At 43.1% G+C, this 24395-nt stretch overlaps 1 protein-coding gene across 1 annotated transcript; it reads right to left on the reverse strand.

Moving 5' to 3' along the window:
• Nucleotides 1–409: 409 nt before the first annotated feature.
• BGLAP (bone gamma-carboxyglutamate protein) lies at nt 410–19047 on the reverse strand. The gene is made up of 4 exons (XM_085637489.1): nt 18960–19047; nt 4873–4917; nt 3844–3913; nt 410–909 (listed from the first exon to the last, which is right to left on the reverse strand). The coding sequence occupies exons 1-4, from the start codon at nt 19018–19020 to the stop codon at nt 780–782; spliced, it is 306 nt and encodes a 101-aa protein (XP_085493615.1). The 5' UTR covers nt 19021–19047; the 3' UTR covers nt 410–779.
• Between the last annotated feature and the right edge of the window lie 5348 nt (nt 19048–24395).

Raw genomic sequence — 24395 nt, forward strand, 5'->3', positions numbered from 1 at the left:
CCATATGTGACCACCCAACCAAATTGTGAAATAATACATTGAATTAACACACTTCAACGCCGAGGAGACAACATTTTTCCGAGTTTTAGAAGAAACTGAAAACAAGCTTACCTATATATAACTAGAAACAACTCAACTGAAAGGAAAATACATTTTACCTATGGCAATAATGATCACAAGAGATACATTGGTAAACCAAGAAGATACTATTTTTTCTTGATTCACAGAGTTGACAGCTCATTCCATTAACTGAATAACATGTTGGGCGGCCTTCATTCACCAAGGACAATCAGCTGATTTCGCAGTAAAGGATGTGTTGCCAAGTGGTTTGGGATAATCATTGTACTTTCACAATAAACAGAATGCAATCATAGTTTGAAAAATAAACACTGAAACATGTTAGCTCATACTTAAATTTATTGGAATTTAAGTCAAAAGTTTTTGCTCAAACATGATTGATCTTGAAAGTCCTCTACAAATAGGATCACAGTGTGCTTTTTTGTGGACATTGCGCTGCAAAGCTCAGGGGGCATAGAGGAGTGCAGCAGAAAATGGCCTGTAGCTGTTGCAGTGGTGCATCATCATTTCTTTTCTCTTACCCTCTTCAAAATGTCTGCTAGCCTGCACGCACAGCTAGGAACTCCATAAGCAAAGTTAATAAGGTGGCCAAGGTTTAGCAGAACCAGTGAAGCAAATAAATGTAGAGTATTTTATGATAATTGTAGAAGAGTTGACTTTTTTTAATATGATATCAGAGAATGGCAACTGGTTCTGGCGATCTAGACTGTTCCGTAGAAACGCCTATACGCTTCCTGGAATCCAATGTGATCAGCCAGCTCATCACAGTCCGGGTTCAGCTCACAGATCTCACGTTTGGATTCCAAGGGATCTGGGGTGTATCTGGCAGCCCTGCAGATAGGAAAATGCAAATTACAAAGCAGCTGTGATTTCATCGAAAGCAATTATACATTTACACACAAAAGAGGTTTAAGGAGTTGGTGACAGGACAAATGAAAGCTGTGGGTAAATTTTGAAGTTTGATACAACCACTGAATTAAAAAAATAATCACTTTCTATTAGTAAATCGAATCTTCAGATCCTTATTTATAAAAACAGAGTAAGATAGAGGTGTCTAAATACAAACACCTGCAAAAGTCAAGTGCTTTCAGTTCCTTTTACTTGTTAACACTGAGTCTCACTTTTTTGATACCCAATCCTATTGTAGTTACAGAAGGACCAATTACGGTGCGCCCCGTAAAGGCTCTGACTGACGGTCGGAGCCTTACGGGCTGCATCGCAATCGGCCGCTCGGTTTACTGTCCGACTGCCGCATTACAATGCTAGTGGTCGGAAAGTAAACCTGCCGGTCATTCCGGCTGGCTTCCGATGGACTCATGGAGCCCAGCCTACGGGTGAAGGAGGGTCTGCTCTGGGCCCCCCAAAGTCATATTCCGACAGCTGTTTCGTGATGGGCAAACCAATTTGGAACGGCTGTCAGAATCGCCCATCGTATTCGCTCTGTCGGAAGCTGTGTGCATAGAGCTGTACGGTTCGGCTCTGAACGACTCGCGCTGTCAGAATGCTGATCGGACAGCCCAAACAGTTTCCCTGCATCGTAATTGGCCGGTTGGAAATGTATCCGATTTGGTCGGAACCATAGGTTCCAAATCGGTTTCGGAGAATCCGAATCCCGTTTAGAGCCTTTCCGACCGACTTCGTAATCGACCCCTAAGTATTATTAAGTATTGACATTTGTACTTGAATCATAGGTACTTCCATTACACATTTCTTTCAGTACACACACATTTTCAGGCAGGCCTGCTCTCTCCTTGAGCAAAGGGAAGTAAAACACCATATAAGGCATAATGCCAACATTTGGAAGCAAGAAAGAGGTACGTTTAAAAAAAAATCAGAGAAATTTATTTTACTTGCATTGATTTGGAGGCACTTTTAGGGAGGAGACAGCAAAAATAAAGTTGTATGTGGTTTAAAAAATCGGGAGTCACCCTGCTGAGACATGTGTGTTGGCACGTATGACCTGGGTAGAAATGGAGGTGCTTACAAATATTCTTCAAGCGCATACACACTTTGGAAATCGAGCCTACATCCATTGGGTTTGCTATTTAGCACTGTAAGTGGGATAGAAAGGTTTGAGAGGGTACTCTAAAAAAGGCATGAGCAAAGAAGGGTAACTAGGAATATTTTATTAGAGGCCCCACCTTAGTAATACGAAACCCCCTGCAAATATGATTATAATACCTTCATCAGCTTCATCCCAATTATTTTCAGGGAGAAAAATGCAAGTACTCTCTAGGCCAGGCTTACATCCACTCCACCCTCCAAAAAAAGTAACAGTGGGGAGCCACGGGCAATAGCCAATGAGTCAAGGGAGCTGCGGGTCGAAAAAGTTTGGGAACCACTGCTATAGTGATACTCCTCCTGATTAGAATATACCTCTGTTTTAGATACAAAGCCCTGACGAAGTCTGCTGTGATTGGAACAGGAATAGACGAAACACGTGTTGGCGAAAGGGCGTGTCTAATATCATTGAATAAAAGACAACTAAAACCACAACCTTACCTCTGGATTTCTGTGTGCTTGGAGACATCGTTATTTGTACATTTAGCACCCTGTCCAACTGAGAAGGAATGGATGGCTCCTCCTCCTGAAGCACCAGAAGATATATGGATTGTGAATGAACAATACTACATACTTCCCATAAGATCAGTGTGGTCGAGAGTGCCTATCAAACCTAGCCATTGCCTTCATTGTTTTTTTCAGGCTTTTTTTATTTATTAAAAATAAAATACCAAAGTGGGAGGTTGTTTCTGAAAACCAAAAAAAATCAATGACTCTGATGTACAAGAGTTTTCTCCCTGCACGTGCTTCCCTCCAAACTCCAAATTGTCCCTCAAGGCTGTGCCTCAACAGTTAGGTCACGGAAGACTGAAACACCTCTGTGATTGCTTGCATTCTTGTTCAGAGGAGACCTGGTCAAGCAGTTTAGGGCGGACCGCTTGTTTTGGAGCTGCCACATGACTCATTTGCTTTTGATTGATCCACTCATGTAATAGAAAATGTATTACTACTCATAGAATTGCAACATATTTACTTCCATCAGTTTTAATGCCTCCTGCTCCCTGTAATGTAGGGACACAAGCTGCAGCACATAACAGGCACAGTAAGGATCAAACATGTCTGAGGTTGCTTTTGTTCCCGCTTAGATGGTAAGTAACCAGCAGTTCAGGCTGTAGTGTTCCTTTTGGGATGTGGCCAAGATTGATTTGACTATGGTTAATACCCTTTATGCCAATACTATGTGGATTGGAATACTCCCTACAGGAAATCCCAGTTGTTTAAGGGCCTTCAGGTGAATGATAGCAATGTAGGTCTCACAACACAAACGAAGTCATCAAACAAAGCAACATTTTAGAATGAGTACTGTTGGTGATTGTTAGTGATACAGAGGATGGTAAAGAAACCCTTGTTTTCCTCAACATTGGATAGGTCCTTTAAGATTGATTAGAGCATACCCACTCATCCCATGTTACAGTCCTGGTTAAAATGAAGATGAGGTGAATTAAGTTGAGTTGGTCTAGATATCAACTTGTGGGGCCCTAAAAATGTTACAAGTGCTGAACCCAAATATCCTTGGACCCCAGTAAATGGTCTCGGGATTCCCACAATAACGCTGTAAGACAAGCAAATAAATCATTATGCCAGAGTTAGATGTACATATTGTATGATTCAACTTTTTATCCAATAACCAATTAGGGGGGAGCCACGACTGTTTGGCGCACACCACCCAGACCTGATGACAATTCAGAAATTCAAAGACATTACCTGAAAGGGTAAATGCTCCTCTTCTCTCTCTTCTCAAAGGCATTTGCAGAGTCTTGTTTGGAAATGAATGCTATAACAGAAGACAAACACTATGCATTTAAACAACTTCCTCAGAAGTAAGCACCTCCCACCATGGTTAATGTGTTGAATATCTTTTGTTGTGGCGAGTATGGCAATATGCATTCAATGTATCAGTTTCTTGTGTTTCCACAGACACTTTTTTTAGCCAGTTCTGGCAGTGAATTGCTCACAAATATGACCAACATTTCTCTACAAAATACGCCAATACTGTTAGAAAATAAGGCCAGCATTCCTAAAGAAACCAACCAACTGTGCCAAATAATAAACGTATGACTGCACCACGTTGTAAGGCTAAAATCCCCAGGATACAGCATTTTTGCCATCGCAGGTTATCACCACTTTTATTTAGCCACCCTGATCAAATGGTGCTTTTTGCTAATACTTCTTTATTACTCTATTGAGAAAATACGTTTTTTGGAATAATTTACTCATGGGATTTTCAGTTCTCATCTATGTAAATTTACAGCAAAAGATAGAAGTTGTCTACTTTTTCCCCAAAATAAGATACATTTTGCTTTCTCGAAAAAGTATTTATTTGGTAGATACAACTGAAGAAAATAAACCCTATGTAGTTGAACGAAGAAGATATTACATTCTTAACCAACGAATGAGATATAGTTAACATTTAAACAAATTTGTTTAACAGCATTGAAGTGTTATATAGCATATCCACACAAGATTGGCATAAAATACATTAACAGTGCCTGCAGCTATACAGCAATAGTGATGTACTAATCGATCCAATAACATTGCAGCCTTTACAAAGTGGGTTGGAAAAAATTACACAAAAAAAAGTTGTTTTTAGTTGTTAGTAAAGACACCGTTCAATTTGTGATGAGGGTGGGTGCTCCCTCCCTGAATGAGGGAGAGGAGGACTGCAGTATACTAGGCCTTACTATGGAACAGATGTCAATGTAAAGGATGTGATGAATAGAGGAGTATACAAACCTTCAGAGTGATGGGTCTCTGGCACGCCGTTGGAATCGACAGCCTCTGAGAATGAAAAGTTTGAAAAACAGGTTACATATTGCTACAGGAGAACCTGATTGACTGCACAATTGTAGCTCAGTATGAAAGAATATTTATTTTGCTTGTTTGAGTATTAATGGAGCATAGACCGAGTTACAAGCAACAGAGCACTGTCTAAGAAACCTAGAAAAAATTATGTGTCAAACAACAGCCAGCCTAGTAGATATTTGTTTCTTACCAAACGTGAGCGTCATCTATTCTCAGAGTTAGAGATCCCTCTTTTAAGGCAAAACAATGCTTATCTGATCCCTATCCCTAGTCCACGTCTGTGACTGTTCAGACTATTTATAGAAAGACCTTCAGTTTGGATGCTGTGACACTAAAGCCTTTTCTAACTAATGTAGGCATGGGCAACTAGTCTTTCTAATAGGCTCTTATTCTTAGTCATTTAAATCATCTCCATTCATGGACATTTCACACTGGAATATTGGCAAATGTTGGCAAACTTGCTACAAGTTGAACCGTTGATGTGTCCCAAACACATGCGCATGTACCCTGCCAACAACTACCACTCTAGTAGCACATTTCGGAAAATTGAAATCTTAAATCTAACAAAGGCAGTCAAGTTTGGGAGAACCAGTCAACACATTACAGCATTAAATGTTCACTCAGGAAGCTTGAAGGAACCATTTGAGACAGTATTTTTCAATATCTTGTTTCTTTTTTATTTGCAGATTTGGTTCTATCAGGTTCATCAGACTTATAAGAAGACATGGCGAACTCAAGACATCAATAAACACATTCAAATCAACCCATGCAGTCAAGTTCTCCTCTTCAGATCTTCTGCATCTCCCTCGCTCTGCCTGGAATCGTACAATTCAATTGGACAAGGCTAAATCTGTGGGATTCACCTTCGTTAAGACTCTCCACCTGAATGAACACATAAAATATTTTGTCAAAGGTCTCAAATGCAATTGAAGAAAAATTAAACCCTTCATCAGAAGAAAGATTTAAAATATGCTTTACCAGCACTGATCCTAAACCCATTCTCTATGATAATGCCATCGTGATGAGGTATTCCACCACAATATTGTTTCAAAAATATTGAGAGAGACAAATATTGTGTCAAATATATTGCGATGTCAAGAAAATCATGGGACAGAATGTTACAGATAAGAATATTGTTTCATTGAAGTATTTTATATCACTTTTTTTATTTAAATATGGTTATACATAATATTGGTTTTCAACTATTTTGTTGCATTTGTTTCTATGTTATTATCTTAATGTTAAGTATTTAAAATGTACTGTTTTTTTATTTGGTAATACTTAAAAGTTTTTTATTTCAATTACATGTAATGTTTTTGCAAGTTATTTGGTTTATGAGGAAATAGGATGAGAAGTTTTTTTAATGTTTAGTTTTAAAAAAAAGTTTTTTTATAATTTTGAATTTGTCAATTTGATTATTTACTATGTCAATTCCTTTTTAGTTATTTAATTGATGATTTTAAAAAAGTAATTACATTTTTTAGTTGTTTATTGGGTGACTAGATAATTGTTTTTGTAAATTAATTGTGTTTAATAATTGAAATATTTAATTATTTTGTGTTTTTATATAATAATTAATTTCATTTTTTTAGATAATGTGTATTGTCAATTTTGTTCTAGCATTATTTTAATGTATTTTTGTGGATGTCAGAGTTTTTGGGTAATAGGATCGGAAGTATTTTAAATCCATTTTTTAATGTTTCAATTCGTACCATTTTTAATGTAATTTTATTTACAATTCTTTTTAAATTTTGACGAGAGAAAAGTAAATCCAAGCTTTCCAAAGTCCATCTTTTTTCTTACAGTTGCTTATGATGGAGCAGGAACAGTACTTTTGGCTCCTCCACAGTATAAAACGTTCCCTGCTGCTGTTTAGGTTGGAGTGCAAATAATACATCTGACCCTCCAAAGTCCAACACTTTCCCAACTGTTTTTTTCTGTTTGAGTATGAATAGTAAAACTGTCATCTCCAATATCCAACACTTTCCCCACTGTTCCTTATGTTGGAGAGGGAATAGTAAATCTGACCCCTCCAAAGTCCAACACATTCCTTACTGTTGCTTATCATGTAGCTGGAATAGCTAATCTGGCCCTTACAAGGCCCAGCACTTCCCCTGCTGTTGGCCAGGTTGGAGATGGAATAGTAAATTTGACCCCTCCAAGTCCATTTTTTATTTTGAGAGACGGCAGCTAACGTATAGGGCTTCATAATAATTTTTAAAGGCATCAGAAATATCTATTGAGAAGTGTGTGTTGCCTACTTTATCTATGTTACATGGTATGTGCAAATGTTCTTCCTCCTTTAGCTCAGCCAGTGAAGTAATTAATTTGCATGCTTTATTCCCATGTTCTTATATTCAAGATCTTTTATGGCTTCTACTTGTAGTAATTGTTGAAGTCGCAGTTTGGCTTGTGATAGCTGATTGCAAATCAAAGGGTTCCTTAATGCAAGTGCCCTAGATTACTACTACTTCCTACTCTGAGAGGAGGATGCATTGTTCTTGATCCGTTTGTAGTGGGTAATATTTGATATGGCCTTTCCACTGGATACAGCTTCATATGCTTCCCACAGGGTGGCTGCCGAAGACACTGTATTTGTGTTAAGACCTATTTATTGGGTCTGTATAGCACTCATTGGCAAGAGGCTACCAGGAACTTGGCTAAATGAAACCGGATGCACCAAAACACAGTACCTCCATATTATCTTCATTCTGCTTTTGGTGTACCATTTTTATTCAAGTCGTCATGCCTGTCAGGTTGTTTTTAAAAAAAGTGAATGTATCTTGCTTGGCTCAGTGGTCTATAGAATGTGTAGAATGAACTAACCTAAGCATGCCGATCGCGTACAGATCCCCAATTGCCTAGATCGTGCTCCTGACCCAAGCCTTTTACCTAGGTGGCCACTTGGGCCTACTTAGCCCAGGATGGCTTTAAACTAGAATGATGTGACAAAGTGTTGTCTCGCACCTAGAAGTCTAGATGTTCTCCATCTTGTTTATTTGGTCTTTCTGGTCTTATCAGTAGACCAATCAGCTTGCCTCTTTGAGAGTTGGTCATTTTATATCCTGCTTCTTGGGGTGGGGTGTATAGAATCATCAGGCCGCTCGTAGTTGTTGAGCTGCTATATGTTATTATTTATTTTCTGGGACACCTAAGCCTCCATCTGTATGGAGTTTATACAGAGCCAGTCTATGCCTTCTCATCCCTAGCAGAATTAATCACATTCTTCAAACAAATGTGCAGGCATTCACACTAGCAAATAGTACAGCAACATTAGCAGTGTCATCAGCTTTCCCAGAAGTATCCTTCCCATCGCAGACAGTGGAAGAATCATCCAAAAGGATATGCTACCCTTCACAGCAGGCACAGATTTCCCAACAGATCGCCTGGCCACTATCAACTCTTACAACTAGTTGAATTTACAATTAGATTATCCATTTTCATCATAGCAATACCTAATCTTGGTTTCTTCAGTACCATGAAGATATATCTTAAATTAATTGTGTTAAAGTACTTCTCTAAAACCATTGCTATTGCCAGTGGTTGAGAAGTAGGTTCCTTTCCGTGACACAGTCTCCTAATATTAGAGGGATGTTACCTCATGGTACAAACCTGCACTGATCTGGACTGACTAGAGTGGGTAGTAGCTCCAGCAATCATCCTTCAAGTACTCTGCTCAATATTTTGTAGTAAATATTTAACACCCACAAAGGCATTTGAGAGGTTCTAACTTGAGGTTTCCGTCTACGTTTTAGAGAGCAACAGTCTGGTTGAGGGCAGAAGGACACCTTTTGTATTTGCGACCTAATCACTATCTCTAATTCTGGTGCACGTATATCTGTATAGATCAGGTAAAACAAAAGGGTTAGTCCTTCTACCTGAAGAGCCTTCCTCCTAGGTAGTCCTGGTATTGCAGCCCTGATATCCAGAGCAGTTACTGTGGCTTCTACATAAACCCTCCTTTCCCCTGGCACATAATCCAAATGTGTAGGATCTAATTAACTCACTTTAAGTGTTCACTTATTTTTGTTCTCATTATGGCCTTTTGTGTAGTACTCAAGAAACTTCTGATGGTTCCCATACTGTGTACAAACAATCTCAGTCTGTGTAATACAAATACTCATGATCAGAGATCCCGCAGAGTCAGTTCTAATCAACCAAGCCAATAGTCTTCCAGATTTATCTCCCTCTGCATGCCTCTTTGTGTATGGTTTGTAGCCCAAGCACCACATGCGTTCCAAGAGCAGCGCATGTTGTCTCCTTTCCTTTAGTACACTTGTCTATATTCACGGAGGTGTAGGCTAGTTTACTTCTACTGAAAGAACCAGACTACCATACATGGGGCCAGTTTACTCAACGCTTCATGCCGAGGCAAATTCACCAAAAAGAGATGCAATCTGGTGCAGTGTTGATTTGTGAGTTAATAATCAGTGCAAAACTTTGTGTGCTGGAAAGTTGTCTAAAAGTAAGTGGACTTCCCCTGTGTGGCATATGAATGTTCCCACATTACAACACAGCCCCATCTACTAACATGTGTACACCAGGCTTTCCAACAAAATATATGCCTTCTGGGTGCAGGCGCTAACAAGGAGAACTGTTTTTATTTCTCCTACCTTTTCTCACATTCCTTGTGTGCTGCACTGTGCACTACACATCTTATGTGTGAAAAGATTTAACGTTCGACTGTGGCGGCTCGCAAAGGGAGTGCTGCGGAGCGGTGAGGCGGGGCGGTGGTGGGGCAGGGTGGGGGGTAGTGGAGTCGGACATACGACGGCATGGAGTAAGGTAAGTAAATAAATAAACTCGTTGAGTAGGCGATGCAGCGAGCGCAAGGGAAATACTTTTATTTATTTATTTACTTACCTTACTCCATGCCATCGCATGCCTGACTCCACTACCCTCCCACCCTGCCCCTCCCCCCGCAGCACTCCCTCTGCGAGCCGCCACTGCATACACATTGTGCTCCAGCGCAAAGGGAGGATGCTGCAGCGCCATACCTTAGCAGATGTGGAGCTGTCAATGTCAAGCAACATAGCGCAGTAACTTCGGTTACTGCGCAACCTTGCGTGACATGTTAGTAAATCTGTCGCTAAAAACAATGCCTTAACAGAAACCTCAGGGGTGGAGAGGAAGGGGCAAATTATTACAACTTTGCACTGCTGCAAAGTCACACAAAGCTGCACAAAGAGAGTCTCCTGGTGGTATGGAACTGCATTCATTTGTATGATCTTGTAAGGATAAAGGTCTGAGGCCATCCTCCCAGGAATGAAGCCTGCAACATATAGATGTCAGAGGCCGGTGCATTTAACCACTGAGCTTTCCTATCCATGCACTTAAAGTAAATGCCTTTCGCTTTAAAGCACATAACTTGCACATACACATATTTGTTGCACAGGATCAGACAGTAGTTACAGAATGTATATAGGGCAAATGTATCAAAACTCTGTGCTGCCTCGAAGTCACGCAAAGTGATGATAAAGCCCCGTGGAAAACATTTTTGTGCTGAAAAGTAGCTATAAAAGTAACACAATAATGCTCTGCACTACTTACGTCAAGTGGGCGTGCCATGAGTGTTTCCATGCTACCACCCATGGTTTTTCATGCCCATAAATTGCTAGACAGGACTTTATGCCAAAAAATAATACTTCTTTGAGGCAGGCGCTAAGTAGGAGAAATCTTTTAATTTCTCTTAACTTTTCACCCATTACATACATATGTGCTGCACTGAACAGAACACATTCAGCGTGGGAAAGTTTAAGAGTTTGTCTGGGTTTAGTGTTTGCACTGGAGGGGCGCCCTTACAGTTAGTTTAAAACCTGCGCTAGACATCATTCACAAAACGTGGCATTTTAGTGCAGGGTTGTGAGGGGTGTGTGCTTGGTGCCAAGTAGCCTGTTTCTAAGCCAGCACTGGAGAAGGCAGCAGCGCATTTTCCTCGTCAATATGGTTGTACTCTGCTCTCCCCACTAGTGCAATGCAGCGACTTTTGTTGCTGCGTTGCGCTATTTTAATAAATTTGCTTTTGGCAGGAAATGCAACTCATATCTGTGGGTTGGTGCATGTCTGCTGCACTGTACGCCACACATTCAGGGGGAGATTTTCTAAGAGTTTGCGCTGTGTTTGAGTCACAAAACTGACGCAAATCAGCACAAAATCTTTTCTTCCTGATTTACTTTCCAGTGCTAAACCTATTTAGTATTGGAAATAACAGGAAAGTGATGCAACGCATAACGCTGCTTTGCATTACTTAGCACCAAGGATGCGTACCAAGGGTGGTGCATGGGCGTTCCCATGCAACCACCCGAGGTTTCTCATGCTAGATCCAATTTATTAAACAAAGTAAACAGGGTTTAGAGTGAAAAAACTGTGCCCTTGCAAAGTAGGAGCAAGGAAGGAGAAATGCTTTCATTTCTCTTTCCTTTTCCGACTTTGCATGTGTGCTGCACTGTACAGCGCACAGTGAAAGTGGGAAAAGGCTTCAAGTTACTCTAACCTTAGTATTTTGAACTGGAAGGGTTCCCTTCCAGTACAAACCCTATGCTAGATTCACAGAGACACCCTTGAGCCCTGGCGCAAAGGTTTCTCCATGGCGCACAGCAGATGATTTTAGCACCGGCGCAAGGGAGAGGGCAGGAGAGTGCCTTATTTTAGTAAATTGGGTGCTCGCCTCTTCTCTCCTTTTCGCGCAGCATTTGTCGCTGCTGCAGTGCGCTACGTGAAAACATGGTAAATCTCCCCCCAGAGTGTGGAAATAATAAAAGTTTGCCTAAATGTAGTATTTTGTGCCAGATAGGCACCCTTTCAGTACAAAACCAATGCTAGACATCACATTTGCGTTATGGTCAAGGGTGTGTGCGAGGCGCTAGGCAGCATGTTTGTGAGCCAGTGCTGGGGAAGAGAGCAGCAGCGCATTTTGTCAGTAGATATGGTTCTACACTGCCGTCTTCCCTTCAGCATTGCAGCTATTGTGTTTGCTACTCTGCGTTGTACTATTTTTCAATAAAGAGGTCTCTGCACACTTTTCGCAGAAAAGGCAATGTATTTTTATGGATCAGCTCCACCTGGGTTTTCCCTTCTTTAGTGTGCCATGTTTGCATAGCTTATTAAAAGGGCAGACGTTTTAACCCCGATTCAGTCTGTGATGGTACATGCATTTGTTTAAAACTTTCCATTTGAGGCAATAGACATAACCCATGTAGCCCTGATCCAGGAGTCAGTTTGGAATCACTAGATCTGATGAAAGAAGGATGTGTTTACATTGGTTGATTGATACATATTTGTTCGACAAATTCTTTTCAAGCCTGCTGTTAAAGCTCTTAGAAGAAAGGATGGGGAACATTGCAGATGTCAGAGTGTATCCTGATAGGTCAGTGTCTCTGAAGGTGGTATGTTCCTGCCAGTGATGGCCCTTTCAGTCACACCTAAGCTCACATTGTGTGTGGCTGTCTAGGAGGAATACAGGCCTGGGAAAGGGTCATTATCAGATGTTTGAAGATGTTCAGACACAAAGGTGTCTCTGAAAATCTTATAGTGGTAGATCAGAGTAAATCACGAGGTGCAGGAAATAGGATTTGACCAAGCAAGTCAACGCAGTCTCGTCCTCATGTTTCAACACCCTGCGCATGCTCCGAAAGATCTTCTGGTGGATCCCCACCGAAACCAGAAAGACGGTGACCCAGGCCCTCGTCACCATCCGACTGGACTACGGGAATGCCCTATACGCAGGAACCACAGCCAAACTTCAGAAACGTCTTCAGCGCATACAGAACGCCTCCGCACGACTCATCCTCGACATATCCGCCCACCTGAGAAACCTGCACTGGCTCCCCGTCAACAAGAGGATCACGTTCAGGCTGCTCACCCACGCACACAAAGCGCTCCACAACATGGGCCCCGAATACCTCAACAACCGCCTCTCGTTCTACACCCCCACCCGCCAGCTCCACTTCACCAGCTTCGCCCTCGCCACCGTCCCACGGATTCGCAGAACCACCACCGGAGGAAGATCGTTCTCCTACCTGGCAGCCAAGATATGGAACTCCCTTCCCGCACACCTACGACTGACCCAGGACCATCTCACCTTCAGGAAACACCTCAAGACCTGGCTATTCGAGCAGTAGCAGCACCCCCCCCCCCCTTCAGCGCCTTGAGACCCTCACGGGTGAGTAGCGCGCTCTATAAATGTCACTGATTGATTTTTGATTGAAGATTTCCAGAAATGCAGGAGTATCTGGAGCCCAATAGGAAGGCCCAGAATCAATTCCATAGCCAGTTCCAGAACGTTGCATGCAAAAGATGGCATTGTACTATCTGTGCTGGACCGGATCTGTCATGGGACAGTGGTATAGTAAGGGTGCCAGGGGCCCTATTGTGTCCCCGAAGACTCTCTACAGGCACTACCAGAGTACTATAAAGATAGTGTCCCGTCATCCCTCTGGTGAGGACTCTATGGCACTCAAGCCTCAAACATCATCTAACCCAGTGATTCATAACCTGTGGTCCGTGGACCCCTGATAATCCACAACATATTCTCAGGGCAGCCATGACTGTTTAGAAGCATTAATTAAATATATATACAAAAAAGGCAATTTAAATTTTAAAATGCTCTACAAATATTTTAAATTGAAGGCTAAAATTTTCAATGATATCCTAATTGTGATCCATGGCGGAAGTACAGCAAACACTAACTACTGTGAATGACTGGAGGCCTCACCTGAAGCACCAGTATGCACCGACAAGAAGAAAGCATGAATCAGAAGCCATAAAGGCAAAGTGGTATGCTAGTGTCTAACACACTGCATCATCTTTTAGAAATAAAACTACATTTTGAAAAAGCTCCAACCTTCCCCTTAGAATTTCGACTTTTGCATATTTTTTGTTTGTGTATTAAGTTAAATATTTCATAATTTCTATATGTGTTTAATGTATACTTGTCTCTGTATTCCTTTGTACTGTTTAAAGGTCCAAGTTAAAGGTCCAAGTTAAAGAAAGTGCTCAGGCGGGGGTTCCTGGCTTCCAGCAGTCATTTATGGGGTGTCCTCACAAGACCAATGGTTAAGAACCACTGGCGAGCAAGAGATGCTGCAAAGAATCATAAAGCTTAGAGGTCCATACAGAGCCACAGAGGCAGCAACACCAATGTCTGAAATATGTGAAATCAATGTACTAGAGCCAAGTGGATAACATCAAATGAGCCACCTGATAATAATGAGATTAATATTATTATTATGAAGCAATACCTTTGATCACAACTCTTTGGGTAGCTGTGAATTTACACACACACACACACGCGCACGCACACACACACACACATGGCCCAGTATCTCCATTGCATGACTGATGACGTACAAGTCCACCACATCAAAATATGCATGTATGGCTGACCACCTTACCCTCTTCAGGATATGTAACCTGACAGTTTACATGAAGGCGGCAAGGCAGCTTGTACCAAGCGCATGAACCAAATTGAACGGGCATTCCGTAACTTTGCATACCAGACTGCAGTTGCTTATAAAGAGCATGACAACTCTTCCATAAACTGCAGGACAAACTGTAACTCTAATGATGTGACCATCAAACAGAGTAGCTTGCTACCCACCTGCAAGGAGCTTCACCCCTCATCAGGGTGGTAAGCGGTCTATAAATAGTGATCCCAAACGCTATCGCAGCATAATTGGAGATGCAGTGGGTATCACGTCCCCGGTGCCACTATACCTTCTGCTCTATCAAAAGTCACACTCTGTTGAGGTTGGTCGGTCCTGCTACTAATCTGGACATACCTGCTCTGTGAGTCTTGATAAAACCTTAGGGTGTGTAAAAGTCAAAACAATAGGCTTTCTCTGTTTGTTTCTAAAATGTAGATAATTTCACAAAAGCATCTGACAGTGAGAAGTACAAGCTAGCTATTTTTTCTTTTTATAAACCCTAGGCTGACTTTAATTTAACAACCACATTAGAGCTCAGGAGGCAATTCATTTTCTAGCTTGGAAATATGAAATAAAAAATAAGACAGTCAATATCTGTTTATAGCACTTAATGTTGGAGGATAGCCCATTTGTAGGTGGTGCTTCTCAAAGATATAGAGGAAAAGGGATTTGCCGAGGATCATATAATGTGCTCAAGTACAGAAGCTAGGTTTAGATTTCAGGGCGCTTAGTTTCATGGCTGACAATTCAACCACTAGCTCACACCTCTTCTAGTAGATACAGCTTCGTAAATGGAATTCATGGGGCATAAAATGATTTTACACTTGGGGCCAGATTTAATCAGGTTTCACGCAATGCAGCCAGACAACTTGGTGCGCTGCGTGAAAGGGAAAAGGCACGAATGCGTCTTATTTGCCAATTGATGGCGTATTCCTGCTCCCTGCCTACGCCTGTGCACAATCTGCTGCCGAGCCCCAACGCAGGCACCCTCGCGCTCCGGTGCACAGGTGCCTGCGTTGCAGGCAGGATTGTTTTTGTGCAGGAAAGGACACCTCCCTGCACAAAATACAACCCTTAGAGACATCTCCCTTTTTCTAAGTGTGCTGCACAACTATAAAGAGGAAACCACGAGCAGAACTAAAGACATTTCTCCTAGACACGACTCCCTTGGGATGGCGTGGAATTTTGATGCATTCAGTTTCACCAGTGTTGGTAAATATGGGAATGAATCAAAATCCATGGGTGGATGCGTGGCAACACCCACTCTCCACCCAGGGATCGCCTTCCCAGGGCAGAGTAACGCAAGGCAGCGACGTGCCCTACCTTGATTACTCCAGATTTACCAACAAACGCAGGGCCGCGCAAGGTGGCTTTGCGTGACTTGGTAAATCTGACTTAGCTATTGCATTGCCCTTGCAACACTCTGCATGACGGAAGTGCGATGCAATCCCTTGATCAATCAGGCCCTAGATAGTTTCTTCCCCAAAGAAGTACCACACATTATGCAGCAAGGCACAATGGAATGAGCATAGGGGACTCATGTAGTTTCATACAAATCAATGCTACTTTCTTCCAGTCGCCGCTGGTGGTCCCACCAACATCCATTTGGGGACTGTCATCAAACTTTGACCCAGAGCAAGAGAGAAAAAAAACATAAAACGGAGAATAAAGGACAAAGAGGAAGTTAGGAAAACCGTGACAAGGGAAGAAAGAAGTGATGAAAAAGAACCCGCAAGAGTGATATAAAGAGACCGGAAGTGTAGGGTGGTGGAAGAAAGAGGCATATGATTGAATCAAGGCCAGGCAGCCTTGAGATACGAAACCCCCAGCATTGAGCACCACTGGTGGCAGTGCCTCAGAGAAACAGTGCCCCCTACACTCCACAGTGACAAGCTCTTTACTAAAGGACCCCAACAAGAGCTTTGTACTTAAATGGAGAATTGTGACCTGACATTTCCGGTTCATGAAAGTCGACAACCCACTTAATTGTCTTTCCATGTAATTGTGTATTTCCCATGACATTTTGCTTTAAATTGTTTAGTCTTTAAACCTTCATACCCTACATTTTTCGTACGGTTTAAATTAAAGTAAAGTTCTGTCTAATAAATCAAAAGCTATCTTGCTTGGTCATAGTTACCATTAGAACAAAAGTAACATAGTTCAATGAATTACTCTTTTTCTTTTAAATGTTAAAACCTAAGACAGGTCTTGGTGCTGATCAAAATACAAACACTAAGAAAATAACTGGCAAAGCTAACAGATTTGTCTTTTGTATAGTATAAGGTTTTTTTGTACCAACAGCCAGGGCCACTGGAATTACAGGAAGAAAAGATTATATGCCGTGTTGACTAAATTATGCAGCAACAAAAAGCAAATTATGCGGCGTAATGTTGCACATTCAGTGGTAGTATTAATTTACTATTTTGCAATGTTAACACTCATTCATACTGTTTGAGCAAAAGTTACACTTAATGAGCGTCATTTTCACACTAGGGTACAAGAAACTTTTCAGAGTGTCCTCCATGGATGCGCTGTATTTACTGTACAGCCCTCCATGTCGCTAGAATTTACAGATACGACAGGAATACTGACGTATCTGTGGGCGCAAAAGTGGCGCATTGCTGGGGTGTATCTGAAAACAGATGAAACTCCAGTGTCTTTTCACATGGGGCAAGCCCTATGTGAAAGAGGCTGTGTCACTCCTTACACCTGTTGGGAGGCAGGAGTAAGGATTTGACACAGTGGTGTCCTAAAAGTGTCGCAGTGAAATCCCATAGATTTCACTGTGGCACTTATATGAGCCTTTTCCGCACCAGAACGCCCATGATGCATACATTATACCTGTTGCAGGTATATTGTAGCGGAGGGGTTTACCAAGTGACGCATCTGCTTAGATGCGTCACTTTGTAAATATGGCACAGACTGGCACATATTTTACGCCGCCACAGTAGCACAAAAAGTGACGCAGCTGTGGCGTAAAGGGCTCATAAATAAGGCCCTCAATCTATAATTATGGCGAAAAAGCCACGGTCACAGAATCACATAATTTCAGTGACCTTGGAGAGAACATTGTGTGTTAAACTTTTTAGTATCTAAGCAGGAGTTCGACAGTCCAGAACATTTGCTGCCAAACCTTTCCCCAAGAGTCCCCAGATAATGAAATGGGGGGTCCAAATCAGAGTGCTCACAGGGATGTAGCTGCAAATATAATAAGGGAGCAGGTGCATTGACACCAGGTCCGTGGGGGCCTACTGCACCCAAATTAGAGCAGCATTTTTCATATACAATCAGGGTGAAGGGCCCATTTCTCTTAGCGTTCAAGGCACTCTGTCCATGTCACCTTATGCTCTCCAAGCTAATTTATCTCACTTGCTTGGAGACAAAAAAATGGCTATTTTAGCTGGACTTTTATCCCCAAGCAGATTTCCTGTTTTGATTTAGTGCTTTGAATTGAGGTCAGCTTGCTTCTCTCTGTTTTTTAGGGAGCAGATAAATGAAGCCACAAATAGTGAAGTAGGGAATGTAGATTACAACCCCTCACTCAGCAATCTGCAATGTAGGAAACAGATCATGGCTCAAAGTAGGCACTAGGCCGCTTTTCATCTTAGCCATTAGATCACCTGTCAATTTAGCAACTGGTCTTTACCTCAGCTTAAACACTGTACCATGCCGCCAAGTACCCACTAAAACACAACTAATCCTAAATCCTAATCACCGGGGCAAGTCTGACCTCAACCACGAGACCGTACTTTAACGTGTCTAGTCGGCCACACCTTGAAGAAGGCCCTGGTTACGAATGTCCCAGAGAGGGGTTGGAATTAATAATCACACCGGATAAAATCTGATGCCCCCGGGTTCAATATTTATCAGGTGGGATAATTATCACCTATTATGCGTTTAGCCCTTCCAAATGGGCCCGTTATTTAATGGGCATTTTATGCTGGTATATATCTCGCCCTGTCGATGCGTACCTGGAGAAAATTGAAGGGTGGTGGACTTTATAGACCTAGTAAATACAGGGTGTGGTAAATGCCACAGTCTTTATAATTACAATCCTGTGAAACCAGGGGTTTTGCAGAGGGGTTAGATTTATCTTTACTACTTGTAATCAAGGCCTAAGCTTCTAGGCCACATCTCATCTTAGAGACAACACCTCTTGATTTATTAATCTTTAGATCACACCTAGGCTTCGACACTGCAAAATACACCAAACCCAGCAACAACTTTGCATCTCCTCCCAGCCAGTGGACCACTCCTCAATTGATCAACTAGACCACAATCTTAATCATGAGGGCACAGACCATCCTTGTTTACCTATTTAAGGATACACATTTTGAGGTTGTCTCTAGACTACATCTCATCTGGGACACAAAACCCACACGACGTGTCAACCATCATATCTGATCTAGGCTATGACACTACAACATACTCCATCATTGCAACTAGATTACATCTTCTCTCAGCCACTGGCAACACCACAACTGTGACGCTGGACCAGTGACTGAGAAAACGGATAGCATGAGAAAAGGTATGAGAAGTGCAGAGAAAAGAACATATGGGTGGGATGTTGGTTAATATTCCTGCCTCTCCTACCTCCTTGGCAGAGACTAAGGGCAGCCAGTGCCAACAGGGATGCCAGGATCATAGGCTGCATCTTCGCTTTGTCTTCCAGGCTTCTCTCCGCTTCTGCAAATTCTATTGTGTCTCATATCTCCTGGATGCTTTTATATAGCCCGTTGCCTGTCCTGGCTTTGCTGAACCAGAGCCAAACCCGCATCCCCAGCGCCCCACAAGGGAGAAGAGGTGAATTCCAAGAGCAACACTGAGCTCAAAAACCCATCTGTCTTCCACTAAAATTGGAAACAAGAGCTGCCAAGGCCATGTGGTTGCTTTGTGTGTAAACGTATCCTGCATAATTGAAAACATTTTTTTATTTTACTAGACATGCGGAACAGGCTTGCTCCAGTAAAGGAAATCCACAGAGAGAAAGCTGGAAGGAGACAAAAGCTATTGTCTCATTTTTAAAGTAACTAGAACCCATGAACTCTAAATTACATGCATCCTACCACTGGTGCATTAACACCACATCTGGTCACTAGTACCATACAACTGGTACTGTAAGGTGGGTAGTCAAATAAGACATGTTGAGGAGTGTGGACTGTATTGTGATGTTCAGTGACTGCGATTCCTGCAGCCGCTCTCAATCTCAAATAAATGTTCACAACCCCTTCATGAGCCACCACCTATTTGAATGTCTCAGGGTCTTGATCGTGCCTAACCACCGAGAGAAACTCTCTCCAGTAACTTCGTGGCAACACCTCATTTGACTTCAGTCACAGATCATCTCAGTGTGATGGAAAGAATGACCTCCTTGTCCTGCTGGGTGTGTTCAGGGTCCAACTTTTGCCCGCTGGAGTCTGTGATGTGAGGAGCAAACCCCGCCTCAAGCTTGCAAACGAACACTGATGCCACAGCTGCCCCTCTTTCCGCTGTAGCCTGCCTTCTTGTTTTTCGAATAATTCCTCTTCGTATAAATGTCTTTTTCGTGCAGTGTTGTGTTGGTGAAGGAGTTGCTGATCTTGCACAGTCTCCACCAGCCAATCCTGGCACATCTCTCAGCATGAGAGATGCGTCAGGATTGGAGCGAGCAGCCACCTGCAGGCTTCCTAAGTGCACTGGAGGCCTGCACTTTCTCTAACCTAGCTGTCTAAGACAGCCAGGTTAGAGAAGTTTAAACAGCGCATGTCTGGCTTGCCATCGCAAGACGGCCAGCCAAAGACACACGCGCACTTTAAACATAAGTGCGCAGCTCCCTGCTGCCACTCGGCAACTCTGGCCCAAGCGCATCCTGACAGAGGGTTCAAGAATGGTTGCTTCAAAATAAAATGGAAATAAATAAACGTTGTTACCATTTTATTTTTTAGCCCCTCATTTTTTTAGGGGGTGTGATACTCCTCCGCTCTCACGAACATTGTCTATGATGGTCTTCAGTTTAGCCTGGAAAAACAGCATGGATTGGATGTCGGACTCCCCCAGGTGCTTCTTCAGCTGTAAAAAGTGAGCCCGCTCCGTATAGTGTTGTCCACTCTAAGCATGCCAAGGCTGCAAGCCTTCTGCAGGATTACATCTCTGTCAGACTAGGATGAGAACCCAGAAGAGAACTGTTCACCTGGTCTCTGTGGGCTTGTTCCAAGGCCATAGACCTCAGAGAGTCCCATTGTAGGAAGTTTTGGTCTAAGACTATGGTCCAGTGGGAATCCTGGGCCGACCAGTAAACCACTGAAGCCAGACTCCACACCATGGACCTGTTAGTGAGCTGCAGGCCAGCCCAGGTTCACTGTGTCTGGATTCCATAGCAAAGATAGACATAGCTTATGTCTTCTCTACCCCACATAAGGTCCATAATGTCTGTTTAGTCAGGTCCACTCTACCAGTCAGCAGTGGGAGGCTTCATTTAATGTCTCTCCTCAACAGAGAGGATGGAGCCTATGCCTCGGATAGAGCCTGTGCCACTCCTGATCCTATGTGTGAAGGCGGAGTAAAAAGTTGGTTCAGTGTCTCAGTCAAAAGTGGGGAGGAGGCAACGCCTTGATGCTTCCTATCATTGACCCCAATCCGCCTAGGGGTTTTTGTTCAAGTCAGCAATCACCTAATTTCCAACGGTCGCTCATCTTCGTGTCCTTTGCATTCCCTCTCATCACAGTAGCATGGCGTAGTGTAGAGGACCACAGACAATGCTACCCAGTTAGGGTGAAACTTCATGGGGCCATGTCCACCATGTCTGTCCCAGTGCTCTTCAGAGACCGTCACCACCGACAGGGCCAAAGAGAGTTTGAGGTGACCCCTGCCTTCTCCCCCTCTGGGAGCATCATTGGTCTCAGTGCAGATTCCTTGGAGCTATTCCGCCCATGCTGGCACAACACTCCCACCTTCAGGGGCCCAAGACCCGTCTTCCCACCTCCTGTGTTCATCAGAGTCAACCTCTAATGATGTTCCTCTAATCTTTGCTGCCCACTTCATTTGCCCTAGCAGGCTGCAGAGCATGAAGAGGCTGCACAGCATCGAGGCAGTCGTGGGTTTCAGGTATCCTGTGTGTTGTCTCCTTCACTTGCCCTGTACTGCTCTTCCTTCGGAGGCTGGGCAGATGAAGGGTTAGAACATCTCCCTCTCACCCACAAGTAGCCTCCGCTACCCACACTCACAGGTATGTGGAGCCCACCTGTCGATCAGCTCACTGCAGGGTTCTCTCCGCACACAGGCTGTCTTCTTGCATTAGTACCCCTGATGGTTGTGTGGCCCCAGTAATCTTGAGTACAGGTGGATTGAGTGTCCCACCCACCCAGCGCTTTTCCACCAGTGCCACAGCAACTCGCCTAGCAGCTCTTGGCTCCATTTTTAGGTCAAAGCCTACCAGACAGCACAGCTGTCTTGTTTACTAAACACTTCTTGGGGACATTCAGAATGTTGACCTAGAAATGCATTGCACATGTTGCTTACCAGTGGTTTGTAACAAACATTTTCTGGCTTTCTATTTGCTGGCTTTATTTGCTTTAAACTGCCCAGCTTGAGTTTGTATCTTCTGTTGCCAAAATTTCAATGTTTACTGCATTCTTCCACAAACTCGCTTTCTGTAAAAAGGTCTTTAAAGCTTGTTCTTGTCACATTTGCTGCACAATCAAAGACAGAGGTCAAATACCAGGTGCTCTTTTCCAGGAAGCGCAAGTTTATTTTCTCTGACTTCAAAGTGAGATAATATATATGACAATCCTGATGACTACCCATTTAAGAGGAGTGGGTAAATAATTATTTCATCTTTTAGCACAGAACCAAAAAAATTTAACTGTACTGATGTTTCAGAATATATTAGAATTAGTACAAATGAAGCACATTTATTGTGATTCTGAAGCGTGGTAGAAACAAGTATTTAAATACCATCAAAACACATCAGTGCACTTGGTGATGCTATTTGCACACATTATTGTTTGTGTGCAGGAAAACAGTATTTCTGTGCAAACGTAATGGGTATTTCAATTGAAAATATGTTGTTTGTAATGGCAGTGTGCTGCCACACCATACATACTCCACTCCACTCTATCCCCTTCCACTCTATGCCACACAACTCCATTCTATCCCCATTCCACTCTACAACATGCCACCCCACTCCCCTCCACTCTACTCTACTCTAAGACATGCCACGCCACTCAACTCTACCCCACTCCAATCTACCACACACAATTCCAATCTAGCCCACTCCACACCAATGTACCCCAATCTACCCCCACTCTACTTCGCTATAATCTACCGCAATCTACCACAATCTACCTCACTCCAATCCAATCTAACCTACTCTAACCCAGCCTACTTCTCTGCACTCTAATGTACCTCAATTAACTCCACTACGGTCCAATCTACCCCCGTCTACTCCACTCCACTCTACTACAGTCTACTCCACTCCACTACAATCTACCCCATTCCACTCAATCTAACCCAATCAACCTCTCCCCACTCAAACCTACCCCACTGCACTCCAATCTACTCCACTCCAATGTACCATAATCCACCCCACTCCAATGTACCCCAATCAACCCACTCCACTTCAATCTACCCGACTCCACTCCAATCTACCCCTGTTTAATATACTACACTCCTTTCCATTTAACCCTACTGCACTTCAAACTCCACTGGAATCTATCCAACTCCTCTCCACTCTAATCTACCCACTCAACTCCAATGTACCCCACTCAACCACAATATACCCCACTCCAATCTACCACAATCTACCCCACTTCACTCAACACACTCAACACACTGTACCACACTCCACCCAAATCTACCCCACAGCACTTCAACCTACCAACTCCACTCAAATCTACCACACTCCACTCAAATCTGCCCCACTACACTCAACACACTCTACCACACTTCACTCCACCCAACTCTACCACACTCTGCTTCACCCCAACCTACCAATTCCACTCAAATCTACCCCACTCCAATCTTCTCTACCCTAATATACCCCTACTCAATCTACTCCACCCCATCTGTCCCACTCCAACTTACCCCTATCTACTCCACTCCACTTCAACCCACCCCACTGCAATCTACCCCACTCCAAACCACCCTACTTGAATCATCCCGCTTTAACCTACGCCACTCCAATCTAACCCATCCAACCCAATCTACCCCACTCTAATACACACAATTTCCCCACTCCACCCTAATCTACCCCACTCCCCTCCAATATACCACAGTCCACTCCTCTCTTACCCAATCTATCTCACTATATTCCAATCTCCACTCGACTCCAATCTACCCCAATCTAACACACACCATTCCATCTACCCAATCTACCCCACTCCACTCCAGACTACCACATGACACTCAGATCTAACCCACTGCATACCAATTCAACCCACTCCAATTCAATTCAATCTACCCTAACCCTTTCCCCCAAACTACTCTACTCCAATCTACCTCTTCCAATCCACCCACTCCAGTCTACCCCAATATACTCCACTCCCATCTACCCTACTCCATCACAATCCATCCCACACAAATATACTCCCCTCCACTCCAATCTACCCCACTCCAATCTACCTAACCCTACTCCACTCTACCCCAATCCACTGTATTCCACTCTTTCGCAATCTAACCCCTCTAATTTTCCCCAATCTATCTCACTCCACTCCAAAATTTCCAATTCCGCTCCACCCCACTTCAGTCTACTCCACTCCAATCTATCTAACCAATCTATCCCATTCCACTCTACCCTAATTTACCACACTTCATTCTACTCTAACCAATCTATCTGGCTCCACTTTACTCCATATTACCACATGCCACTTAACTCCAGTCCAATCTAACCCACTCCACCCCAATCCATCTCACTCCACTCAACTCTATCCCATTCCGCCCCAAACTACCCTACTCCAATCTACCCCATTCAATCCACTCATTCCAATCTATCTCACTCCAATGTATTTCACTCCAATCCTCTCCACTACAGTCTACCCCACCCTAATCCTATCT

The sequence above is a fragment of the Triturus cristatus genome, chromosome 12, assembly GCF_964204655.1.
Source record: "Triturus cristatus chromosome 12, aTriCri1.1, whole genome shotgun sequence".
NCBI lineage: Eukaryota > Metazoa > Chordata > Amphibia > Caudata > Salamandridae > Triturus > Triturus cristatus.

Coding starts and splice junctions, on each gene's coding strand:
- BGLAP (XM_085637489.1), bottom strand. CDS start 19,020: ATGCAGCCTATGATCCTGGCATCCCTGTTGGCACTGGCTGCCCTTAGT. Junction 4,918..18,959: donor CCTTAGTCTCTGCCAAGGAG/GTAGGAGAGGCA, acceptor TTTCATTCTCAG/AGGCTGTCGATTCCAACGGC. Junction 910..3,843: donor AGGAGCATTTACCCTTTCAG/GTAATGTCTTTG, acceptor TCCTATCTGCAG/GGCTGCCAGATACACCCCAG.